Source organism: Zonotrichia leucophrys, chromosome 28, assembly GCF_028769735.1.
Source record: "Zonotrichia leucophrys gambelii isolate GWCS_2022_RI chromosome 28, RI_Zleu_2.0, whole genome shotgun sequence".
NCBI lineage: Eukaryota > Metazoa > Chordata > Aves > Passeriformes > Passerellidae > Zonotrichia > Zonotrichia leucophrys.
Window position 1 is genome coordinate 4,205,255 of NC_088197.1, and position 22,534 is coordinate 4,227,788.

Here is a 22,534-nt window from a genome sequence, read left to right on the forward strand (position 1 = left end):
GCCCTGGGCAGCCTGGGCAGTGCCCAGCACCTTGCCCTGAGCTCCATGCCAAGGCCTGGCACAGCTGCAGCCCTTGCTGGGCTCCTGTCCCTGTGCCAGGGCAGAGCTCAGCCCCTGCCCCTGTGCCTGCCCTGGGGAGGAGCTGCAGCCCCCGAGGAGCCTCCCCTCAGTCTCCTGGGCTGCAGCTGAACCAGCCAAGTGCCCTCAGCTGCTCCTCAGCCCTTCCCCAGCTCCGTGTCCCTCCTCTGGGCACTCTCCAACAGCTCTGGGTCCTTCTGATCCCGTGGTGCCCAAAGTGCCCCCAGCACTGGAGCTGAGGCTGCCCCAGGGCAGAGCAGAGTGGGACAATCCCTCCCTGGGCCTGGTGCCCCCAGCACAGGGTGGCCCTTGGGGCTGCCAGGACCCAGCAGGGACTCAGATCCAACTTGCACTGACCAGGACCCCCAGGCCCTTTCTGCAGTGCTCTGAGATGAGCCAGAGCTGCTGTGATGCCTGGAACAGTTGCTGTGCACATCCCAAGGGATGCTCCTGCCTTAGGAGAGTCCAACTTGGGCACCTTGGTCTGGTTCTCTGCATGTCTGCTGATTTCCAGGGCATCTGGCTCCTGTTTGGCTTTGGGATTTGCTGCTGAATTTCTTTTCTCCTCAGCCCCTTCCCCAGCTCCGTGTCCCTCCTTTGGGCACTCTCCAACAGCTTTGGGTCCTTCTGAGCTTGTGGTGCCCAAGGTGCCCCCAGCACTGGAGGTGTGGCCACCACAGTGCAGAGCAGGAGAATCCCATCCCTTGTCAGGCTGGTGATGCCAGGCCTGGTGCCCTCCTTGGTGACACTTTGGGCTGCTGGGGCACACGGGTGACTCAGATCCAACTTGCCACCAACCAGGGACTGACTCCCTGGTGCACAGCCTGTCATTCCCCAGTCTGTCCCTGCATCCAGGGCTGCCCTGGCACAGGGGCAGGATCTGGCACTTGACATGTTAAATTGAGGATTGCCCTGCCCTTTCCTTTGTCAAGATCTCTCTGCAGCACATCTCTGCCTTTAAGGGAGTCAACAGCTCCTCCCAACTACTACGTGTCAGCACCAAACTTACTGAAGTCTGCCTTCCAGTCCCACATCCAGGTCCTTCATGAGGAAGTTGTCAAGCACAGGTCCTGAAACGGAGCCTTTTGGACACAACCTGTGTCTACCATGTAGTGATAGAGCAAAAGGCCTTCAGATGTACCTGGAAACCTCTAAAAGGAGTTTGTGGTTCAGGGGAGCTGCTCTCATATCCAGGTTCTGGACACAGCCCTCACACAGCGTGTGGAGAAACTTCTCTGCTGCTGCAGGGGGTGTCAGTGACAGGATTGCAGTGGGTCCTCAGGTCTGGTCCTACACAGCCTGACCTGTTCTGCTTGTCAAGTGAAAATGGGTTGGTTTCTTTGGTTTTAGTTGATATTTTGGTTTTTGCCACAGCTGGAACATTGAGGAGCAGCTGTGATCTGAGTGTATTAGCAGATAGTTCAGTTCACAGCTCTCTGTGAGAGGGAAAACCCTCGTGTGGCATGGATTAGGCACCCTGAGATCCATATCTTCCCCTTCTTGAATAATGAGATTAGGAGAGGAGATGACAATCACAAGATTATTTAATTAGATTTATATCTTGGGTAGAATCTCAGCTTTATGCTAGCTTTGTTCATCATAAATAATTTTCTTTTTTTCTTGCTCTATTGTTGACCTGCCTGTCAAGATCTTTTAGATGTTTCAGAGTCCTTATCTGATCCTTGCTTGGTCCAAGAGAAATCTCATATTTGGTTTTATGGTAAAATACTCTCACTGAGTATTTATTCAGTATAACTGTTTGGAGAATCTTTAAAGAGAATTGGAGGAAGGTTAATAATTCAGTGAATCCCAGTTGAGACTAGCAAGGGGAAGATGTTCCAGAAGGAGCAAACCTAGATATTAGTGTTAAAGCTCCAACTTAATGTTTCATGAAAAGATTTGGAACATCACTATCTCTGTCCCATACATGGTTTAAGATTCTCTTTAGGTTGAGGAAGATCAGCCAAGAAAAAGTTCTCAAGACTCTTCAAATGAAAATTCCCAAGAGAAACGTGTGCATGTTCTTCAGTAAGGTATTAATCTCCATGAAGGTCCTAATGGACATTGGGTTTCCTTGGGCTCCCCTAGGACTTGGCTGGAGTAATTTGATGTTCACCAGGTGCTCCTGGAGAACTTGCAGGTTTCTTTGGAGAAGAGTGGAACGTTTTGGAAATTTATTGTTGTTCTATGTTGAGTAATGCTGAAAAAGCACTGAAGAAATGCCAGTGCTTTGTGTAACGAGCTGTGATAAACAGAAAGCAAATAATAGTAAAGTATCTCAGCATTCTTAAATGAAGGTGAAGGATCTACATTCCACTGCACATTATTTTCTCAAGCTCCCTTAAAACATTGCTGAGTTTTATAGATTCATAAGGACATTTTATTTGCTGGCAGAGCACTGCCTGTGGTGTTCACCACTATGGAAATTCTGGTTGCTTTATATTTCTTATGCAGCTTCTCAAGCTTTGTGGGACTTTGGTGTAATTAAGGATAAAAAAATATGAAAGAACTGGTAGACTGAAACCTGTCAGTTAAAATGGCTCTGGTAGGTTCTCACAGATTAAAAATTATGTTTTCTGCTGTGAGCTGCAGATTGAAATCAGTCAAGAGTTCGCCGCTAACTAGTTTCTAGGTAAAAGTTGTTGATTACAGAAAGAGAGAAACAGATTTTTTTTTTTCTTTTTAATTTTTTTTTTTTTTTTTTAAAGCACAGGAAGTTGCTGTGTGGGTGTCAGTGATTGGGTTATAAGTAAATGCTTTGATCGTGGGACTTAGTGCTTATGCCCCACCCTTACCACTTCCTTTCAGCGCAGCCCCATCCATTCCACATTTGCGGTTATAGAAGCGCTGTTAACCAGCGAGATTAACCACTACTGACAAGCATCTGACACTTTACTCTCTATGCTCTGGGCTCCTTGTCAGGCCCTGGAGTTGCTGAAGGAAGCTGCTCTGTCCAGGGAGGATGAGCAATGCTTGACCCCTCTGTCGCAGCCATTTTTTCATAGAAATCCTTTCTTTCACATTTGTCCATCTTCTGGGAAGCAGAGCCCCAGAAGAAGAATGTAAACAATTGTTATCAGCTGCTGTGAAATGTAGCAGGTGTCCCTGTGATTGGCTCATCTTCCATGTGTACCATTAAAGGCCAATCACAGGAGCAGCTCAGGGGAGATTCCCTGGACACAGAACTTTGTTATTCTTTTCTTTCTATTCTATTCTTAGCTGAGCAGCTCTCTGCAACTTCTCTTCTTATTCTTTTTAGTATAGTTATAATGTATTATATATCTTATATGAATAAATCAAGCCTTCTGATCAAGAAACAAGATTCTCGTCCTTCTCTCACCACAGTGACCGTCTAAGGCCACTGTAATACCCCTCCTGTTAGAGCAGGTCGTGCCCTGCCTTAGTGATGCTGTGCATTAAGGGTGTGAGGAGAGGACACATTGAGCTGTGTGCTGCTGAATCTGCCTTTTGTGTGCCCTTTCAGACATGAGAGTTCCTTCCCCATCAGGTTAACACCACAGCAGGAGTGTGTGTGACCTGGCTTCAGAGGGGACAAGGCACACCAAGTTGTAGGATACAATCAGATCCCAATGACACCTTGCATTGTCTTGGGTTTTAGCACTGAGTATCCCTGTAGGGAGAGGTAACACACACCCAAGTAAGTGCCAGAGAGATCATTTAGTGCCTTTAGGGCTGCTGGTGCATTCAGTGACTGATGTTCCATACCCACCACTCTGTATTCCTGCATGGAATGCCAGGATGTAGTCGGTGTCACCAATGCTGGTTGGCATCCTCCAAACAAGTGGCACTGGCCCTGCTCAACTCATCATGGTCCAGGTGCACAGGGTTGCTGGAGAAGCTCACAGACAACATTTTTTGCCATCAAGAAGTTCAGGTGAATGTGATTCTGCCTTCATCCTGATTCCAGGAGTGATGGATGAGGCGCCCAAATTTCAGGATGCATGGAGAACCCTAGGGTAGGTTCAGAATGGCTTCTCATGCAAAAGTCACCCAGAAACCTCCAAACTGGCACCCTCAGTGTTTCCATCACTGTGCTGGCAGCATTCTTACCTTTAAGATCCTTCCCATTCAAACCATTCTGGGGTCCTGTGATATTAGTGGAAGAACCTTCACCACAGAGCAGTGTGAAACCTTCAACCTTAAATTCTTACTCCTTGCTTATAATGGTTTTCACCTTTTTAACTATAAAAGAATAAAAGTCCTAAAAACACAGGAAGAAAATATACTTTTCAATTGCAGTGTGCTGCTTTCTTGCAATGATTATTTAACAAACACAGTTATTTTAAGAATTTTTATGATTAAAATAAATTTTAGCTTGTGTAAATGTTATCATTTATATTGTTATCGTTTATTAGTGAATAATACAGGTACTGAATATTATATTAATAGCGAACTTTTAAAATGCTAATGAACTTTAAAAATTGAGTTTTTCTTTGGGGCATCAATATGTAAATAGCAGAAAAATACAGTGTAACTTGGAATGTATAGAATCTCAGATCATTAAAGGGACATTAATCCTGCTCTAACCCCCCTGCCTTGGGCAGGAACTCCTTCCACTAGACCAGGCTGTTCCAATTCCAGGGATGAGGAGTCCACAGCCACTCTGAGTAAATTTAAAAGAATAACATATTGAATTCATCCTATATAAGAAATAAATAGGTGGAGTTCCTTAGCTGCTGTTTGAAATATGGGTGTTAAAATAAATTCCATTGGTAAATTACTATTCCACACTGCACATGGGGAGTTTGTCAAAAAGCTTCAGCTTTGTTTAGTGATCCATTTTTTTTTTTTGTAGCTCTGGTCTATGATGGTAACTGAATATTGGCTTTTCAGAGGTTAGTGGTTAACACCTCTGTATTAACCTTTTTGAGTTAAGGGCTTCAGTTTTGTTCTCACAGTGTTTTTATTCCTTCCTATGGTTTTGAAATGTTAAAATACTGAAAAAATATAGGGGACAGTAGCTTGCCTTGGGTTAGGAAGCATGACTGATCCCTCAGGGACACCTGGTTCTGTGGAGCTCCAAACCTTGGTGCAAACACAAAGGTTTGCAGAGTGTTTGAGTGACTGGAAATTATTACAAAATAATAGTAATGATGTTGCTGATCATAAATTTAATCAATCAAGGTGTTAGGGTTCAGTATTTCACTAAATCACTGATTACAAGACTGCTAGATGCATTTTGCTGTCCTACAAAAGAAGACAGAAAAGGCTGATTCAAGCAAAATCTGGCTGATAAACTCCTGGCTTTTCATCTCGCCAGCTTGCTGATAAATGATATCTGAACATGTAGGTAGCTTAAAAAAATGAAAAGGGGTCAGGGGTTTAAGATCTTAACAGGTCTTCAGGATGTTAATATTGTGTTTATTGAACCAATCTGCAAACTTAGAGCTGTGCTGAATGTTGTAATCCATCACCTACAGAAACACAAACTCCCTAATTTGGGGTGGCCATCCTTTGCCTGCCCTTTGAAGTGTGGTTGCAGAAGGTTGGCAGCCTCAGAGAAGCTAGAAGAGCAAGGAAAATCATTTGTTCTGTTCCTGTGGTGCAGGCAGCTTGCAAGGGAAATTGCAGATGGATTTGGCCACTCCAGTGCACGCAGTTGTGGAGGGATCTAAAAGAACTTTTCTGGTGGCACTTTGACCTCAAAGCTTCAGTGATTAGATACCCAGATAATCACACATATCTAGATGTGTTCCAGATTTCCCTGGACCAGGATTGTCCAAATGAAAGTTTTAGATTTTTTTGGGGTGTCTTTTGTACCCCTGGGACCATTTCAGAGGCCTCTTGCTCCTTCTGTGTGTGAGCAGCTGCTGACCCAGCTCAGTGTTTGTGCAGCTTCTGCTGCTCCCTTCCTTTGTGTTTGATGCTTCCTCCTCCTTCATGCCAACGATAAATATAGTTCTTTTTTGTATGTGTCACTTCTCTAAATTAAAGGCATTTTATGGTTTGGCTGTTTTTTGCAATTTTAGACTTATTTCTCATCTTTAAGGCAGCCCAAGAGCACTGGCAGTGCACATTGACCTTGTGTTGACACTTCCAGTGAGGTAAAGAAGGCTTAGATCTTTATTACTTTTTGAGTTGGACATATAAATGTGTTTTAGTAGTTTGTTTGCCTAAGATGTGTCTTCAGTGTCCCAACTAGATAAAAATTCAGACTTTACAATTGGTTCAGTGTCTTCCTTATAAATACAGGCCAAAGTCTGAATGTTCCCGTGTAAATATTTGCTCTGTGTATTTAGTCAGATAAATTTTAAAAGAAAGAAGCCATCTTAGGTATAATGGATGTGATCAGGAGTTAGGAACAAGAGAAAGGATTGTGTTAATCAGAAAAAAAATACTGTAATATATTTCCCATGTTTAAATTTAGATTTAACTCTAAATTATGTGGATTTATTGAAGTTGTGGGTATCAGTCATTTGATCTAGAGCAGTGTATAGAGTTCTGTTCTTTACTCATGAGATGACAGGAGTGCTGGGATGTTTATTTGTGCATGATGCCACACACCTGTGAGTTATTCACAAGTACCCTGGTGCCTGTTTACCTTTATTTTTTTCCCCTCACTTGTAGCCAAGAGTGACAAAATCAGCCTCGAAGTTGTGACTGACAGGAAAAGTTTTTTTGTTTTTCATGACTTCTAGAAGACCTGACAGTTACATTAGAGAGCACAGGCATCCCTTGTTGTGTAGGATAAATGATAAATGAGTCATGGGTGGAGCACCTGCCTGGCCACAAGCTAAAAATTCCATTCACGCTTTGATTCTCTTGTTTATGCTGGCCTCTCAGAGTAAAGATATTTCAGTACTGATGGTTGAAAGAGCTGGTCCAGAAGCTGTTTCAGGGCAGATTGTTGGGCTGAGCATTGTAACGATTTCTCACCTTTCAAGAAGTTTGTAGGTTGCCAGAATGTTTCTCTCTTAAACAGAAGTTTTCGGTGAACTCAAGGTGCAGACTTTGCAAATATCAAGCAAAAACAGTTCTGAGGGGGTTTTGCAAGGGAAAACCTCTCCCTTCTGTTACAAAAAACATGTTTTGATTTTTTGCAAAGAACATCATCAAGTAGTTGAGTTTGCAGTAGCCCCTGTTGAAGACAAAGACCTCCAAGTATTCTGTGGAAAATTTAGTTTAATGTAATTAACCTTCAGGCAAAGTTTGAAACTAGTAATAATTTTTTTCTGTGAGTTCAGTTTGTGAAGAATTTAGCCTGCATCACTGGAGGAGCTGGATAACCTTAACAGGATGGTGGAAATCATGCTGAGTAAGTTGGGAATGAGAGGTAAATTTGATAAACTGCCAAGAGAAAAATGTGCTGGGAGGCACCTGAGGCTTCTTCTGCCATGTGAAAAAACAGGAGGGGTGGAAGTCCTGGGGTTGTGTGCTCAGGTGTAATCACAGGTATGGATTTACCTTATCACTCCTTTGCTCTGCAACACAACTCTGACTCCTTAAAGGCTATTTTACAGTTTAGAAAATATCCTGGAAATGAGCCCTTGTTCATGAAAGTTTAAAGTTGTGTCATTTCCACTCTCTCCTGTTTGCCCATGAGCTTGATCCATCCAGGCTTCAAAGCCAGGGAAAATGCTGCTTCTCACCATTTAGCAAGATCCTCTTCTAAGCAGAAAGGCCCAGCATTGAAACATAGAATATTGAGACAGTTCTAAATATTTCACTTTGTTGTCAATACCTTGTAATTCAATAAGACGAATTTTGTGTTTGCGTCCTACCAGTGAGGTTATATTTGCTTTGAAATATAGATCTCAGCCCTCCAAACTCAAGTTTGCTGTGGGGTATGAAATTAGATAAGCCCTTTGTATGGGTGGAGTTCACTCTAAGTAACAGCACTTGCTGTGGTAAACCATTTTGTTCATCATCTCTTTTTGCTGAAGTGAGTCCTCGGTGTGGTTTGGGTGCACCACTTGGGTAACTGCTGAAACTGCTGTGGTTTCAGAATAGGACCTGTTTTGCTTTTTTCTGAACTTCTTTTCCCCTGAAAGTATTAGCAGAAAAATCAAGTAAGGGTTACAACTGTTTGCCTGCCATACCTCAGAACGATGAGCAGAGTCATGTACAAATGCAACATTTTCCAGCAAATGGAAGATTCATGCAGTCTCAATTATGACTATATTTTGCAGTATTGCAGTTTTACCAATGTCCATCAGTAGAGGTGGTAACTCAGACTCTGGTTTGGGTACTTTTGCTTTATGTTGTGGAAAGCCCATACCCACATTCTTGACACATTAAACATGGGACTGCAGAAATCTTTGTGTAGTTAAGATGGCAAAGTCAGCAAAGACATCAGAAAGATAATGCTGATGTTGTTCTTACTAATTTGTGGTTAATAAATGAGTAAATTTGAACAGCTAACTGGACCAAACAAAGTTCTGCCAGGCCTCAAAACCAAATTTGCTGAGTGTGGCAGGATAATGTGAGCTGTGAACAACATAGAAAGGGCACTAAAAGAGAGATTTGGGCTTGGAGTTGGACTTGATGGTCCTCATGGATTCCCTTGTGGTTGATGTATTCAGAGTAGGTGCTGCCCTTAAAATTGCTCTGCAAAAATAAGCCTGATTGCATAAGGGTTTCCCTCTCACTTTTTTTTTTAATAGAAAAATTACCACCCTATTCTATTCTTTAACATCTAAAACTCTGAAGAAAATGGCACTCAGTGTGTAAAATGAAAGCTTTCAATATCATTAGCAGTAACTCTCATTGTATGGTGACATTTCCTCTACAACAAAGTGATTCTTTGTGATCTTTTGTGAAGATGAAGCACAAGAAACCCTGATGCTCTGTGCAGGTTCAAAACCACCCAGGGGTTTGTGCAAAAGCCTTAAACAGGCCACCCAGAAAAACCAGTCTTGCTGAACAAATACGTTGCAAACGCAGCATTTGTGTTAACAGTCACCAATTCCACAAAGTGGTTTCGCTAGCAGAAGATTTAACCTAAGACAAAAAGCAGCTTAAAATGGGTCAGTTTTACCTCCATCAATCCAAATTGGTTTTGGGCAATACAGGGTGAGGTATGAGGGGGAATTTCCTTGCTGGTAAATGCCAATAGAGGGTGGGGAAATAACCTATAAGGCTCTTGTTTTGCCTTGACCAAAAGTTGGAAATGCAGATACTTTAATTCTCTGTGTAATTCTACAAGGCCAGTTTGGATGGAGCTTGGAGCAACCCAATCTAGTAGAAAGTGTCCCTGCCCATGGCAGGGGGTTAAAACTGGATGAACTTTAAGGTACCTTCCAATCCAAACCATTCTGGAATTCTATGACTCCAATTTAAAACAAGTTTAAATAAGTTGCTCTTTTCTGTGGAGCATTACATCCAAAATGCTGAGCTGCTCATCCCTTGCACGTCCCCTGGCATGGGATGGCTGTGGCAGTGGTGAGGTCTGGTCTCTTCCAACTCAGGATGTTCTATGAATGTTCTAAGTTCCCTGGGCAGTCTGGAGTATCCTTAAGTTTTTAAAATGTTGTGGATTTTCTGTTGTGAATCTCTTTTGGTCCAGTCTAAATCCATTCACCTTTTTCCTGATGCAAGACTTGCAGGACTGCGATCAAGTTCCCCTCAAACACTGTCAGGACTAAACAAATCCAGTTCTATCTCCAACTGCATGTGCCTTGTTTTCCATGTTTCTGTCTGTCTGCTTGTTCAGCTGGGGACTTGCTTGCTTCCCACTTTGCATGCAGCTCGGTGCCTGCCAGTGGTGCAAATATTGCACCTGAGTGTGACGTTGGCACTGCACTGATGAGAGTCTGTGTGATTCCCTCTGCTCCATGTAAACCTGATTCTCAGCTCTGTAACTGATTCCTCAGTTCGGGATACTGATCCCTCAGTCCTGTCCATCCCTCGTCCACGTAAACCTTCCTACTCTGGATGGGACACAAATTCCTCAGCTCATGTAAACTGTTCCCTCAGTTCTTGGGATACCTGATTCCCTCAGCTCCATGTAAACCTGATTCCCTCAGTTCTGGGATACCTGATTCCCTCAGTTCCACGTAAACCTGATTCCCTCAGTTCCCTGGATACCCAATTCCCTCAGTTCCACGTAAACCTGATTCCCTCACTTCTTGGGATAATTTGGGTATACCATCGAACCCAATTCCTTCATGCTTCCATTTGTAAACCTATGTACCCTCAGTTCCTGATACCAATTCCCTCAGTTCCACGTAAACCTTTTGATTCCCTCACGTTCCTGTTCTGGGATACAAATTCCTCGTTCATGTAAATGATTCCCTCAGTCTGGGTACCAAATTGTCAGCATAACCATCTTCATTCTGAAACCTGTTCCCTCAGTTTGGTACCATTCCTCAGTTCAGTAAACCTGATTCCTCATTCATGTAAACTGATTCCTCAGTTCTGGATACCAATTCCCTCAGTTCCTACGTACCACCTGAACTGATCCCTCAGTTCTGGGATACCAATTCCTCTTAACTGTTCCCCCCAATGTAAACTTGATTCCCTCATCAGGATACCATTCCTCATTCCACTAAACCTGATTCCCTCAGTTCTTGGGACACCCATATTTACCTCAGTCTTCCTTTTGTAAACCTGATTCCCTCAGTTCTTGGGATACCAAATTCTCTCAGTTCCATGTAAACCTGATTTCCTCAGCTCCCTGGATACCCAATTCCCTCAGTTCCATGTAAACCTGATTCCCTCAGTTCTGGAACACCCAATTTCCTCAGCTCCTTGTAAACCTGATTCCCTCAGTTCTTGGGATACCCAATTCCCTCAGTTCCATGTAAGCCTGATTCCCTCAGCTCCATGTAAACCCGATTCCCTCAGTTCCTGGGATGCCAAATTCCCTCAGCATACCATGTAATTCCTGAAAATGTTTCCTCAGCTCTTCCCATGTATAAACCTGATTCCCTCAGTTCCTGGGATGCCAAATTCCCTCAGCTCCATGTAAACCTGATTCCCTCAGTTCCATGTAAACCTGATTCCCTCAGTTCTGGGATACCAAATTCCCTCAGTTCCACATAAACCTGATTCCCTCAGTTCCCTGGATTCCCAATTCCCTCAGCCCCCTGCCCACACGTGGACTTTGGGGAGTAGAGGGAGGATGGATTTTGGCTTTTGGCTTTGGGCAGGCCCTGGGGCAGCAGAGACTGAGCTGGGATTTACTGGATAGGTCATTTATTCAGTGCAAGTTTGCTGATCTTTATTTCCCTTTGATAAAAGTGTTTCCACACATCTGAGCATATATTCTGAAATTAATGAGCATGTACCTACCAAAGCTCCCAGGCTAGGACTTAGATGTGCCAAGAACACTCTGAAATTTGGGGTTTGATTCCATTTCTCTGTGCTTTCCTAGTATGTATCTCACAATGGGAATGAATTATAAGATTCCTATTGAATTACAGTTCAAATAATCGGATATTTCAAAGCAGCTCTATTGCTACAAATAATGTATGAAATTCAGGTTTTTATGCAGAAAGTTGTACGTATTGTAACAAATTAAGTATATACATAATATTTATGAGCATACACAATAATTCCTGTGATGTCATTTGTTGTTGGGGTGGAATATAAGAACAGTCACCTACAAAAGGTGGGTTGTGGAGCAAACACCCCAGAAAGAGGTGAATTTGCCTCCTTTTCTTTGTGTACATGGTGGTAGAAGGATGAACCAATTCCAGGAAAAAAGCAGAATGCAGGCATTCTGTAAAGTGACAGCTAAGTTACTCTTTAATCCTATTTAACCTTACTTATCTTTAGAGATACATAGTTTTTAATTTTGTCTTCTATATAATATCAAGCTTAAACTTAAAATATCTCTAATCCTGGAAAATCAAAGTCATACTTGTCAATTTTTTTCTGACCAAATGTCTTTATAATGGGTTTCATCATTTAAAATCTTGATGGTATTAATATTTTGGTATGTATAAATAGATAAATCCACTTAAATAAAACAACTGTTTTAGATGATTTGCACTGAGAAATGAATACCATTAAATTGGGTTAAATTTTCACCCACCCCAGGAAGGATGGATGATGCTTAAGTGTATCAGTACAATTTCCTATTTCAGGGCTTTGCATTGTCCATGGTAAGTAACTTCTCTTTTTCTCCTTTTGTTTTTGTTTTTTGTTTTCCTAAACTTTCCAGGTAAAAGTACTCCTGTCAGCCACCTTGGGTCTGCAGATTTTCCCAAGCCCCATGATCCATTCCAGCCATTTGGGGCTGACAGCAGTGACCTGTTTCAAAGTAAAAAGGGGTTTGGGGACCCATTTAGTGGAAAAGATCCATTTGCTCCCTCCTCTTCAAGTAAAACTTCTAAAGACTCTTCCTTGGGGTTTGCAGACTTCAGCTCTGTAAGTTAAGTTCCTTGTCTCTGAGCAAACCACTTTCTGCTCTGCTTGCAGCAATCTCTGTTGGGTTTTTTGTCTTACCTGCAAACCTACTGTTCCCTGGCTTCTGTCTCTCAGTACCTTCATGCTGTCCTCATTGTTTTTGTATTAATATTTCTGTAATAAAAAGGCGTTATTTCAATAAAAAAGAAGTTTTCCTACTAAATTTTCAAGGGTTTACTTGCATTTTAAATTATTTTAGTACAGTGTGCCTTTACTCTCCAATTCTTTGTAGCAGAATCTGTGTATTGTTTTTTGTTGCATGGAGGCTATTTTGTAAATGGATTTTTGGGAGCCAATGATGTAAAGACTCAAAGCCAATTGATATTGAACATTTCTCTAGCAATTTCACCATATCCTGAGAAGCAAATCCTTGAAGAGAAAGTTTCTGATAAGTACTTGTAACTGTTTGTGGAGAAAATTCTGACATTTGCTGTATATGATGGAATGTGGTCAATAGAGAGACACAAGAAATTGAGACAGAAATTGAAAATTTAGCTGTTGAATTTTGTTCCTGTTACTGATGTTGTAGAAAAGAGAGAGAAAACGAAATGGTTTTGTAGAACCAAGGTAGAAGGGTCCACACTGCACTCCAGAAAACAAAGCCAGGTCCCCATTAAACATTCCATTAAAAATGCTGGGGTTCCCACAGCCTGGCTTTGGTTTTAGTGCTGGAATTGGGAATAACTGTGAGTGCAGTGTGGTTCTTGTTGCTTCCATGAGTGGATGGAATCTGTTCCATCCACAGCCTCAGGCTTCTTCCTCCTTTCACATGTTTTTTGTTTTCTCACGTTGCCACGCAGTAAAATCCAACTTTGTTCCTTAACTCTGCTGGACACAGGGCAGTGCTCAGCAAGGGGAGATATTTAAGCTGAATCTTTCAGGTTGTTTCTTTTTAATGTTTTGGGTTTTTCTTTTTTTTTTCCTAGTTATTATTTAATATTAAATGTGTATCACTTTTCCTATTTGATATTGTTAGCTGAGGTCATCTGTGCAGACTTTAGTTGGCCTCAGGGCTTTAATTTATCACTTTTGGAACGTCCAAGTTCGAGATTTGTTGTATGTTTGACCACAGCTAGTTGGATTTGCACAGTTAAATTCTGATTGTATACAAACTGGTGACATTCTTAATAAAAATAAGACACAAAACCTGCTTTATCTGAAGTTTCTTCAACAACATCTAATTTCTTCCTGCAATCAAAGACAAATGATGGAATGGAATGACTCTCACCCAGTTATCATCTTACTTTCCAGACTCTGTTTCTTAAAACGTGGTTTCCTCTGAGTGATTGTATCAAATGATTAACCAAAATCTCTGATCCCAATCCTGGTGGGTGCTCCAGGGTCAAATTTGCTGTGCCATCACGTTCTCAGCTCAGATTAACTTTAGAAGATAAGGAAGAAGTAGGAAAAATGAGATAATGAGCAGCAGCCGCTTAATAATTCCTGTTAAATGGCATTTCATCAAATGAAATCAATTTAAAATCAGTTTTCTGAATTAATTTCTCCTCCTGTAGGAAAAATAAAAAGAAATGTTGACTGAATTTGGCTGAAAAGACAGATTTGATCCCTTTTCCCCTCAGTTCATGGGTTTTTTTCCTTTTCTATGACACAATTATGCTGCTACACTTGACAATTCCTAATCCTTCTGGACAGTATTTGAAATGTGCCAGTCACCTTGAAATGATTGAGAATATTGAGCTTCTCTTTGCCTCATGGTTGGGAAACTTTGTTCATAATGGAAACGAAAATCAGTTTTTCTTACAGAAGGTTTTTGACACCTACTTTGAATCCATGGGATCTGAGAACAAAATCGTGTAGAACTGAATAATCAAACAACCTGATTTTTAATTGAAATCCTTGACTGTTCCAAGAAAGAACATGAGAACCTTCATTATATTTTAGTAGGAAAAATCTGCTGCTTTTTTGACACACTGGCAAATCCATGCACCCACAGTTTATGTATATTTTCATTGCATCCTTAACTTTGTTGCTGTCATTAAATATGATTCATTGGAACAAAACACTCTTTTGGTAGCTCAGATTTCAGGTATTTCTGGGTTCCAGCTGCAGTTTACAGAACAAGAAAAACCTTTTTTTTTTCTTTTTGCCAAGAAACAGAACACTTAGCACTAAGCTGGAAATCCAGTACACACAAATCAGTGGAGTTTTTGTGATTTGATTATTCTTGCCACAGTTGATTTAATCTATGCCTTGGGTCTGGCTGTACATCTGAAAAAGAAATGGAAAGGAAGGATTTAATGTAATTACACATGTGACACATTTTTATAGACTTGCTGAAACCTGGACATACGCAAAAAATTGTTATTGTGTTAAATTACCTGTAAATTACTTTTTTACAGACAATCTGTAGCATTAATGAACTGTTCTGTATTTATTTCACTGCTCAATGGTGAGAGTTATCTCCTGAAAATTGTACCTTGTGCCAACCACTTGTAATAAGGCACATCCAGATTTGTTTCCAATGAATCACTTGCCTATTTTTTCCTTTTTCTTTTTCCACTCGGCCCTTTTAACTGCAAAAATATAACTTGTGTCCAATAAACAAGTTATAATTGGGACTCTCATAAACTTTGGAAGCCTTATCCTAGAATGGAAGCCTTAGCAGTAAAACTTGAAAAAACATGAAAAAAAAATCCCAAATAGTTTGACCAAAATGTCTTATATTTCTGAAAATAGTAACCACTCATTTTCCATCCCAGCTGCTGGATCTGCCTCAATTCCTGGACTAAGCAGAGAATTCCTGCTTCCATTTGTATCTGTCTTTACCTTGAAAAAAATAATCTATTTTAAATCTTAATGAGCTTTTTAATTTATATTATATATATAAATATTATATATATATAATATAATTTAATAATCATTATTTAAATGAGGAGTGTAGAAAGATCTCTCAATTTTAAAATTAAAACCTCAAAAGGTGTTACACTTCTGTTCTATTTCAGTAGCATCAAATGCAAAGATTCTCATCTGAATTTTTATAGCAATGAAAGCAGAGATATTGCATGAAGAAAAGTGGGGTTTTTTGCATCAAATCATCTCTAAAGTCATAATGGGAGAAAAAGAATGAAGAATGATGGGCATCCAGAGGCATGATTAAATTATGAGCAAATGAGAGTTGAGTTTGGGTTAAAAGAAATTCAAATAGGCGGATTTATTTCAAAAGATATAAAAAATAGAAATTACAGATACACTGCGGAGTGGAGGAGGAGGCTGGGGTGGGACCTTGGCAGTGTTTGTGCAGCTGGGCAGGGTTTAGCACTGAAACTTGAATTTTAGCGCTCAATTCAATATTTCAGGTTGGCCTAGGTAGGTGTCTCAGAGTCACTGTGTCCTGGGCCACAGGGAATTTCTGCAGAATTCAGCCAGCTGGAATTTTTCTCCTCAAAAACCCCTCAAATAATATGTTTTCCTGCACACACACAGAAAAAAAAAAATAATCCCCAAAACAAAACCCAAAAAGCAGATTTTAGAAATGGGCTTTAATGCAAACATTTGCATGCAGCTGTTCCCATCCTCCTCCTCCTCAGCAAATGCTAAAATTAGCTGGGAACAGATTATATTTGAGTTAGAAATTGCTATGATTTCAATGAAATAATTCAGATTTTGTTCAAAAAGTTCAAACAAGCAAACTTTACATCCTTCAGTGGTAAATACTGGAATATCAGTTTGGACAAGTTCTGCTGCGTTGCACTTGTGTTTGGGGGAGCCCAAACAGGTTTAGGAGCTGAATGTTATAAAATGTGATATTTTCTTCGTGTTCTCTGCTGGAGTAAATTGGATTCTCTCACATTATTTCTTATTGGCAAAACTCTGTGTATTTTATGAAGAGCAGCAGAAGCACTTTGGGTAATTTTTGATTTGGTGATGAAAATGAAAATCCCACATGTCAGCAGTGTCCAAAATCACTCCTCAAACCCTTCCTTTTAGCAGAAACTACCACAATAAAACTCTCTGTTGTGCACAAGAATAAATAACTATTAGCTTTACCAGCTATTTATTCTTTAAAATGGTTGTAGTTGCTGTGCTTCCAAACCATTAACTTCCTTTTTTTTGTGCTTCTGGAGGGTTTTTTTGGGCAGTTTTCATACCCAGCTGAGCCCAGACTTGCATCCCATGTGGGTTAATTTCCAGGTGGGTAACTAAGGAAATAAACTAAGGAAGGAAAAGAAAGAGGAATTAAGGAAATAAATCAAAGGAGGAAGAAATTAAGGAAATAAAGGATGAATTGAAGACACCAGCGAGTGAATTTCTGTGTCAGTCTAGAACTGCCCTGAGACAGCCTGGTGTAGTCGAGCTGCATATCCAATAACTCTGATTCTTTGTGGTTTTTTTGCATAATTTCTTCGAGCCGGTTGGTGACTTTATTAATTCATTTTCCATTTTCGTTTTGCAGTTTGGAAATGAGGAGCAGCAGCTGGCCTGGGCGAAGAGAGAGAGTGAAAAAGCAGAGCAGGAGAGACTGGCTCGGCTGAGGAGACAGGAGCAGGAAGACCTTGAGTTGGCCATTGCACTCAGTAAGGCTGACATGCCAAACTCTTAAAGAGGGTCCTGGCCTCCACCCTCTTCAAGAGAAACCTTGGAACAAAGCTTTTATAAAAAATACTAAACCCTTGGTTTATATTTGTGAGAATGATTTAAGTCACCTTCGGATCTAAGCAGGGCTGGGCTGGTGGTGTCTGAGCCAGCTCTGTGTGGCTTCTCCAAGTGCATAACCTGCAGGAATCACTGTATAAGCTGTATTATATGTTCTAGATCAAATTTATTGCTTGTAAGAAATTTCATGTGTAATCCTAAGGTACTGAAAGTTTCTTTATCTGAAACACAAATGTTGCATAGAGTAAACTGCAGCTTGTGGATCTGTTTTTTTTTTTTTTTTTTTAATTTTTATTTTATATAACCTGAATTCCACTGGGTCTTTGAGGCTGCAGTATGGATTTAAAAGAAAATGTCAGAAAAAGAGAATATTTATAGAATTAGCTTTCACTTGTTACATTTATTTAATAATTCATGGTAGGCTAATCAGTACTTCTGCATCATCTATGTCAAAGCATAAATTCATTGGTATTTTTATCCAGAAGTTGTGGCTTTTGCAAAAGAATCTGACAATTGATATATGATGGATACAGTGAACTCTATAAAACAGTACAAATTTGAGGACTCTAGAAATTAGCAGTTCTAATTTAAACTTTGTTTGCATCGAGTTTTAATAATTATATACAACTAAAAGTGGGAATTAATTCCGTAAATGGGATAAATAATTTAGCAGTTAAATGATGAAGTAAAAATTTGCTTTGGTGTAAGCAAACAGGATTGCAAGGTGGCGACACACATTTGGGTGCTGCTTTGATGTGACATCAAGAAATGAAGGGGTGGAAAAGTTGCCATGTTTGAGGAGCACTCACTGTACCCTCATTTACTCCTCATTGTACCCTCATTTACTCCTCGTTGTACCCTCATTTACTCCTCGTTGTACCCTCATTTACTCCTCGTTGTACCCTCATTTACTCCTGGGACAGTCTCTACCTCTGCTTCTTCAATTCCACCTCTTTGGGCTTACAGATCAAGCAGCTTTAGCTGAAATGAAGCCAAGTTGAATCAGATTTTAGTTGCCAAATGCACATTCACGCATCAGTTCTGGCAGCACTGCCTGGGCTGGCTCTAAAATTCAGTTTGCAGGACTCAGACCAGGTAGGAGCAGGTTTTACATGCACTGAATGCTTCCACCTGGAAAACACAGCACAGAATGTGTTTGACGTGTCATAGAAAAAATAAGTCTGTGAATTTAATTTGCTTCCTAGAAATGCCTTTTCTGATTACAGGAATTCTAAAACTTCAGTTGTGTTTGCCTTGGAATTTTCTGTCTGGTAGAGTAGGGGTCTAGCACAGCATTTTTAAATGTCCTCAGTCTCCTTTCCTGCCCTTTGTTCTCTGGGAATACAAAAGCTTTACATTCTTACTGATGTGGCCCTTGTCTTACAACATTTTCTCTTTTTTTTTTTTTTTTTTATGTGATATTCCTTCATCATCTTCAATGCATTTCTATTTTTTATGTCCTTGCTTCCTTCCTTTTATTTTCGTACTGCAATGATAGTGCCTGCTCAGTGAATGAAATCGGTCTTTCCCTGCTCAGGTGGGATTTGCCTTATCCTGGATGCTTTCCTGACACAGAGGAGTCAGACTGGATCTTTTTTAGCTTTCAGCTCTGAAATGCAGCCAGGACATTTGTGGCATTTGCAGCCTCAGGCTCTGGTGGGGAGGTGGGTGTGCAGACACACACATCTGTTCCTGTTTGGGATGTTCCTGTCTGTGTCTCCTGTGCTCATGGTACTACAAATAATGTAAAAAGATTTATTTCTAATACCAAAACCAACCATATAATGGTCTTTAATATTGTCCTTTAATGAGCCCTTTGGGATGCAATAGAAGCTATTTCTAATTTTGAAGATCCTGATTTGATATCCCTTCCCATTGCAATAATTTTTCTCTTAATATATGTTTGATCAAACATACTAAAACACAAAATATTCTCCCTTCTGTTGGTGTATAGAACTTGAAATCTCTGAGACCTAACTTGTCTTTAGGTAACATGATAAAACTTTTGCTGTGAAAGAGCAATTTTCAAAAGCCAGATTGGCTGCAAGATTCTCAGTGCAGTTCTGCAGACTGTACCCATGTGTAAGATCCTCCTGTTCACTTGGACCCGAGTCCTTGTGCTGTCTCTTCTGCTACAATAAAATTTAGAAATTAATACCAGTTCTGGATGGGATGATGCCACTCCAGTGGGACAGGTGGAGGACTAAAGAGCTTGATGCATTTTTGAAGTTCTGTTCCATAACAAGAATTTCTGCTGCTTTGTCAGAGCCCTGGAACACTGACGTTATAAAGCTTCTAGGCCAATGAAATGATGTTTTCAAGATGTCCAGCAGGGAGACAGAAATGTGAATTAATCCAGCATTCTGTATAGTGTTAGGGCTCGTTTTTGTATTTCCTTTTTGACTCTTCCTCATGTTTGCTTGGACAGTAACTGCAGATCAACCAATGAACAGGGACAGAACCCAATAAATATATTGTCTATGCACAGTATTAGATTTAGGAACCTTACATTTACTGAAACACTCTTGACTCAAAATGTTGTCACTGCAGTAGAAGAAAACCTAGCTGTGATTTCTCACTTTGTATTTAATACAGTTTTCCATATAAAAAAAGGAAGATTCCCCACATTCTTTCCCTGTGCTGTAACTCAGTGTTTGTACAATACCTGCACTTGCTCTTTGAAGCAAAACTTTATTGCAAGACATTGCTCTTCTTCCTCCAGACCAGTGAAAATTAAAGCACAAACAGGCCTGTTGCTATTTGGGCAGAGAAAATACATACAATGTAAGATATGGAAAATGTGAATAACCCCCAGTGCATATACAGTGTACAGTGAGATCCATATTATTTGTGTCTATGTGTATATATACATATATATATATATATATATTGTATAATGTAATCATAGTGTGTGTATATACATGTCCACATGCTATGTCCAGTATATAGTTCCTTGTGCTGTACATAAAATATGTATATACAGTGAATATGTAGAATATGCATATATATTCTATATATTAAAGCTTGTGTGGATGTATGAATTCTGTAACCACAGATGGATGCAGAATTGAATCTTTACAGAAATTCAGATTAGCTCATGGCTCTGAGAGTTTCAAAGTCCTGGTTAAAGAAAAGAGGAGAAATTATTTCTAATCAATTTGTATCAAGATTTCTTTCATTGACATGAAAAACTGTGTTCATTAGCTGTGCCAGGTGTAAGAGAACCTTGGCAGAAAGTAGTAATTATCTGCACTGGATGTAATTTCACATTCTTTGTAGTTTTTAAAGTATCTGTTTGGAATGTAGGTTCAGCTGCTGATCTTGCATGTCATCTTTCTTCTCTGGGTGGAGGCAGGGAGTTTTCTTCTATTCTTGCTCATAGTTTCCCTCTTCCCTCTTTCCTTTCTTTTCCTTTTGAAAAAATCCTTTGTGGGGAGCTGTTCCCATACCCACACCCCAAACAGTCACAGGCAAAGGTGGAAAACATGTTTTTCTTGCTTCATTCCAGTTAGATTGGTTGCACATAATTTGTTGTCATCTGGATTCCAGTTCTGTGTTTCCTCCATTTCCACCTAAGTTTTTATATCAGGAGGAACAAATATCCCTTGCATAGAGAGGAAAGAGTGGGGGTGATTCTTCTTTTACTTAGATGAATTATTGGAATCTGTGGTACATTCAGTGATCAGAGTTTGGCAGGGTTTTATGGTGGCACACATGTTTTATATGGAATATATGCTACTGGATGGACTCATGGAAATCCCTGGATTGCACAGCAGTTAAACAGGACAGACAGACAGACAGACAATTATTCACATTGAACCTGCCCACGCTGACAGGGCACACAGGGCACAGATATTGAATTAGCACATTGCCCCTCACAGAACTCTGTGTTCACATTTGCCTTCAGTGCTTTCCCTGAGTTACCTTCAAACCTCCCAGTCACCCTGCCATAAAAACAGATGCTCATAAAAGTCAGACTTCCACAATAATTGCTGTAAGAAATATTTTTATATGGGCAACTTTTTCTTCATGGCACCTCTGCCCTGTGAGGGTCATCAGTCCTTCCTGTATCTTGTTCCATGTACTGTGCTCCAAGCTGGGTCTGTGCAAGCCTTTTTATTTTTAATTCCCATCTGTGAAACCTGTTGGCACTATTGTAGAAATCGTTTTGTCATCTTATGCTCAAGGATAGCACACACTTTTCTTGAATTCTTCTTATAATCCTTTTGGGGTTACTATTTCTTCTTTAGTGTTTCTCCATTGAGAAGAATATTTGTTCTGTAGAACCGTGGCCCAAGGAGTTTTGGTCCAAGTAGAATTGTTGCTTTCCCCCTGTGTAAGAGTTTGATTTCTCCTTTCTTCTGTATTTTTTCCTCCCTCTCAGGAATTTCATTTCTGCTTAATCCTCGTTTAGAGCTGGAACTCTGTTGATGTGAATTGATCTCTGCTGTTAATGATCTAATTCAATTATCTTCCTATACTAGTGGAACAGCCAGGTTTTTGGTTCTGTATTTGGTTTTATATTGCATCTATGTAGACTTCACAACAACCATCTTTTCTTAGAGAGGAATTTGCTTGGAGTATGATGGAATCATAGAAGATTTATTTTTAGAGCAAATATGTTAACTATAATTCATTGACACGCCTGTTTGATCAGTTGATATACTGCTCTTTTTACTTGAAAGTTTTATAAATAAAGGCTAATTTGTTATAAAGTGGAATTTTCATTTTTCCAACTTCTGCCTCTCCCTTTAAATTTCAAAGGAAAGCTCCTAGTGACTGTGGTTCCTTCTGCTGTTGCAAGTGCAGAGTGCTCTTCTGGTGTCCCTTTTAATAAATCATTCTTCAGCCTGATCTGAAAAGGTGGGAACACAAAGTGGAAACTGCAGTGTTGACCTAAATCTGACTAATATCTCCAAATATGTACATTATTGTGGTTATATTTATCTTTCAAATGTTATAACAAATTGTAAGGTATTTTAATTTTAACCCATCTCATGTGTTATATTGTTTAATATAATAAGAGAAATGTTATTGTTTAATATAATAAATGAAAGTTACTTTTTGGAGCTCTGAGATTTCAGCACTCTTTCTTTACTTTTTTTTTTTTTTTTTGTCTACAGTTTCACAAGTTTTTCTGTTCAATTTGTGAATCTTGCTTTGAGGAGCAGCTCCGTTCTCTGCACTGAAATGTTTTTCCTGTTGGCTGCACTGTTTTCCCTCCTTGTCCTGCCCTTTCTTTCTTGTCCCAGCCAGATTTAGGCTGAGCAGATCAGTCTCAAATCCAAATCCACACCTGCCCAAGCAGCAATTCTGGATGTCCTGGCAATTTGCACTGGGAGTGGCTGAGGAGATCACGGAGACAACCTTTGGCTGGCTGGAAAAGCACACCTCACCCCTGGGCTATTCCATTTACTCACTTTGACTCATTCTTCTCCCTGCTGTTCTGCTGTTCTCACCTGCTCAGTCA

General features: G+C 40.2%; 1 protein-coding gene across 3 annotated transcripts in view; it reads left to right on the forward strand.

Annotated features, from left to right (window-relative positions):
- EPS15L1 (epidermal growth factor receptor pathway substrate 15 like 1) overlaps positions 1–22,133 on the forward strand; it is a 48,812-nt gene extending 26,679 nt beyond the window's left edge. For all 3 annotated transcript variants that reach the window (XM_064734513.1, XM_064734514.1, XM_064734515.1), the window contains 2 exons: positions 12,206–12,411; positions 16,865–22,133. In XM_064734513.1, the coding sequence (XP_064590583.1) occupies positions 12,206–12,411; positions 16,865–17,011 (353 nt within the window). In that variant the 3' untranslated portion in view covers positions 17,012–22,133. The remainder of the gene's footprint in view (positions 1–12,205; positions 12,412–16,864) is intronic.
- The last annotated feature ends 401 nt before the right edge of the window (positions 22,134–22,534 follow it).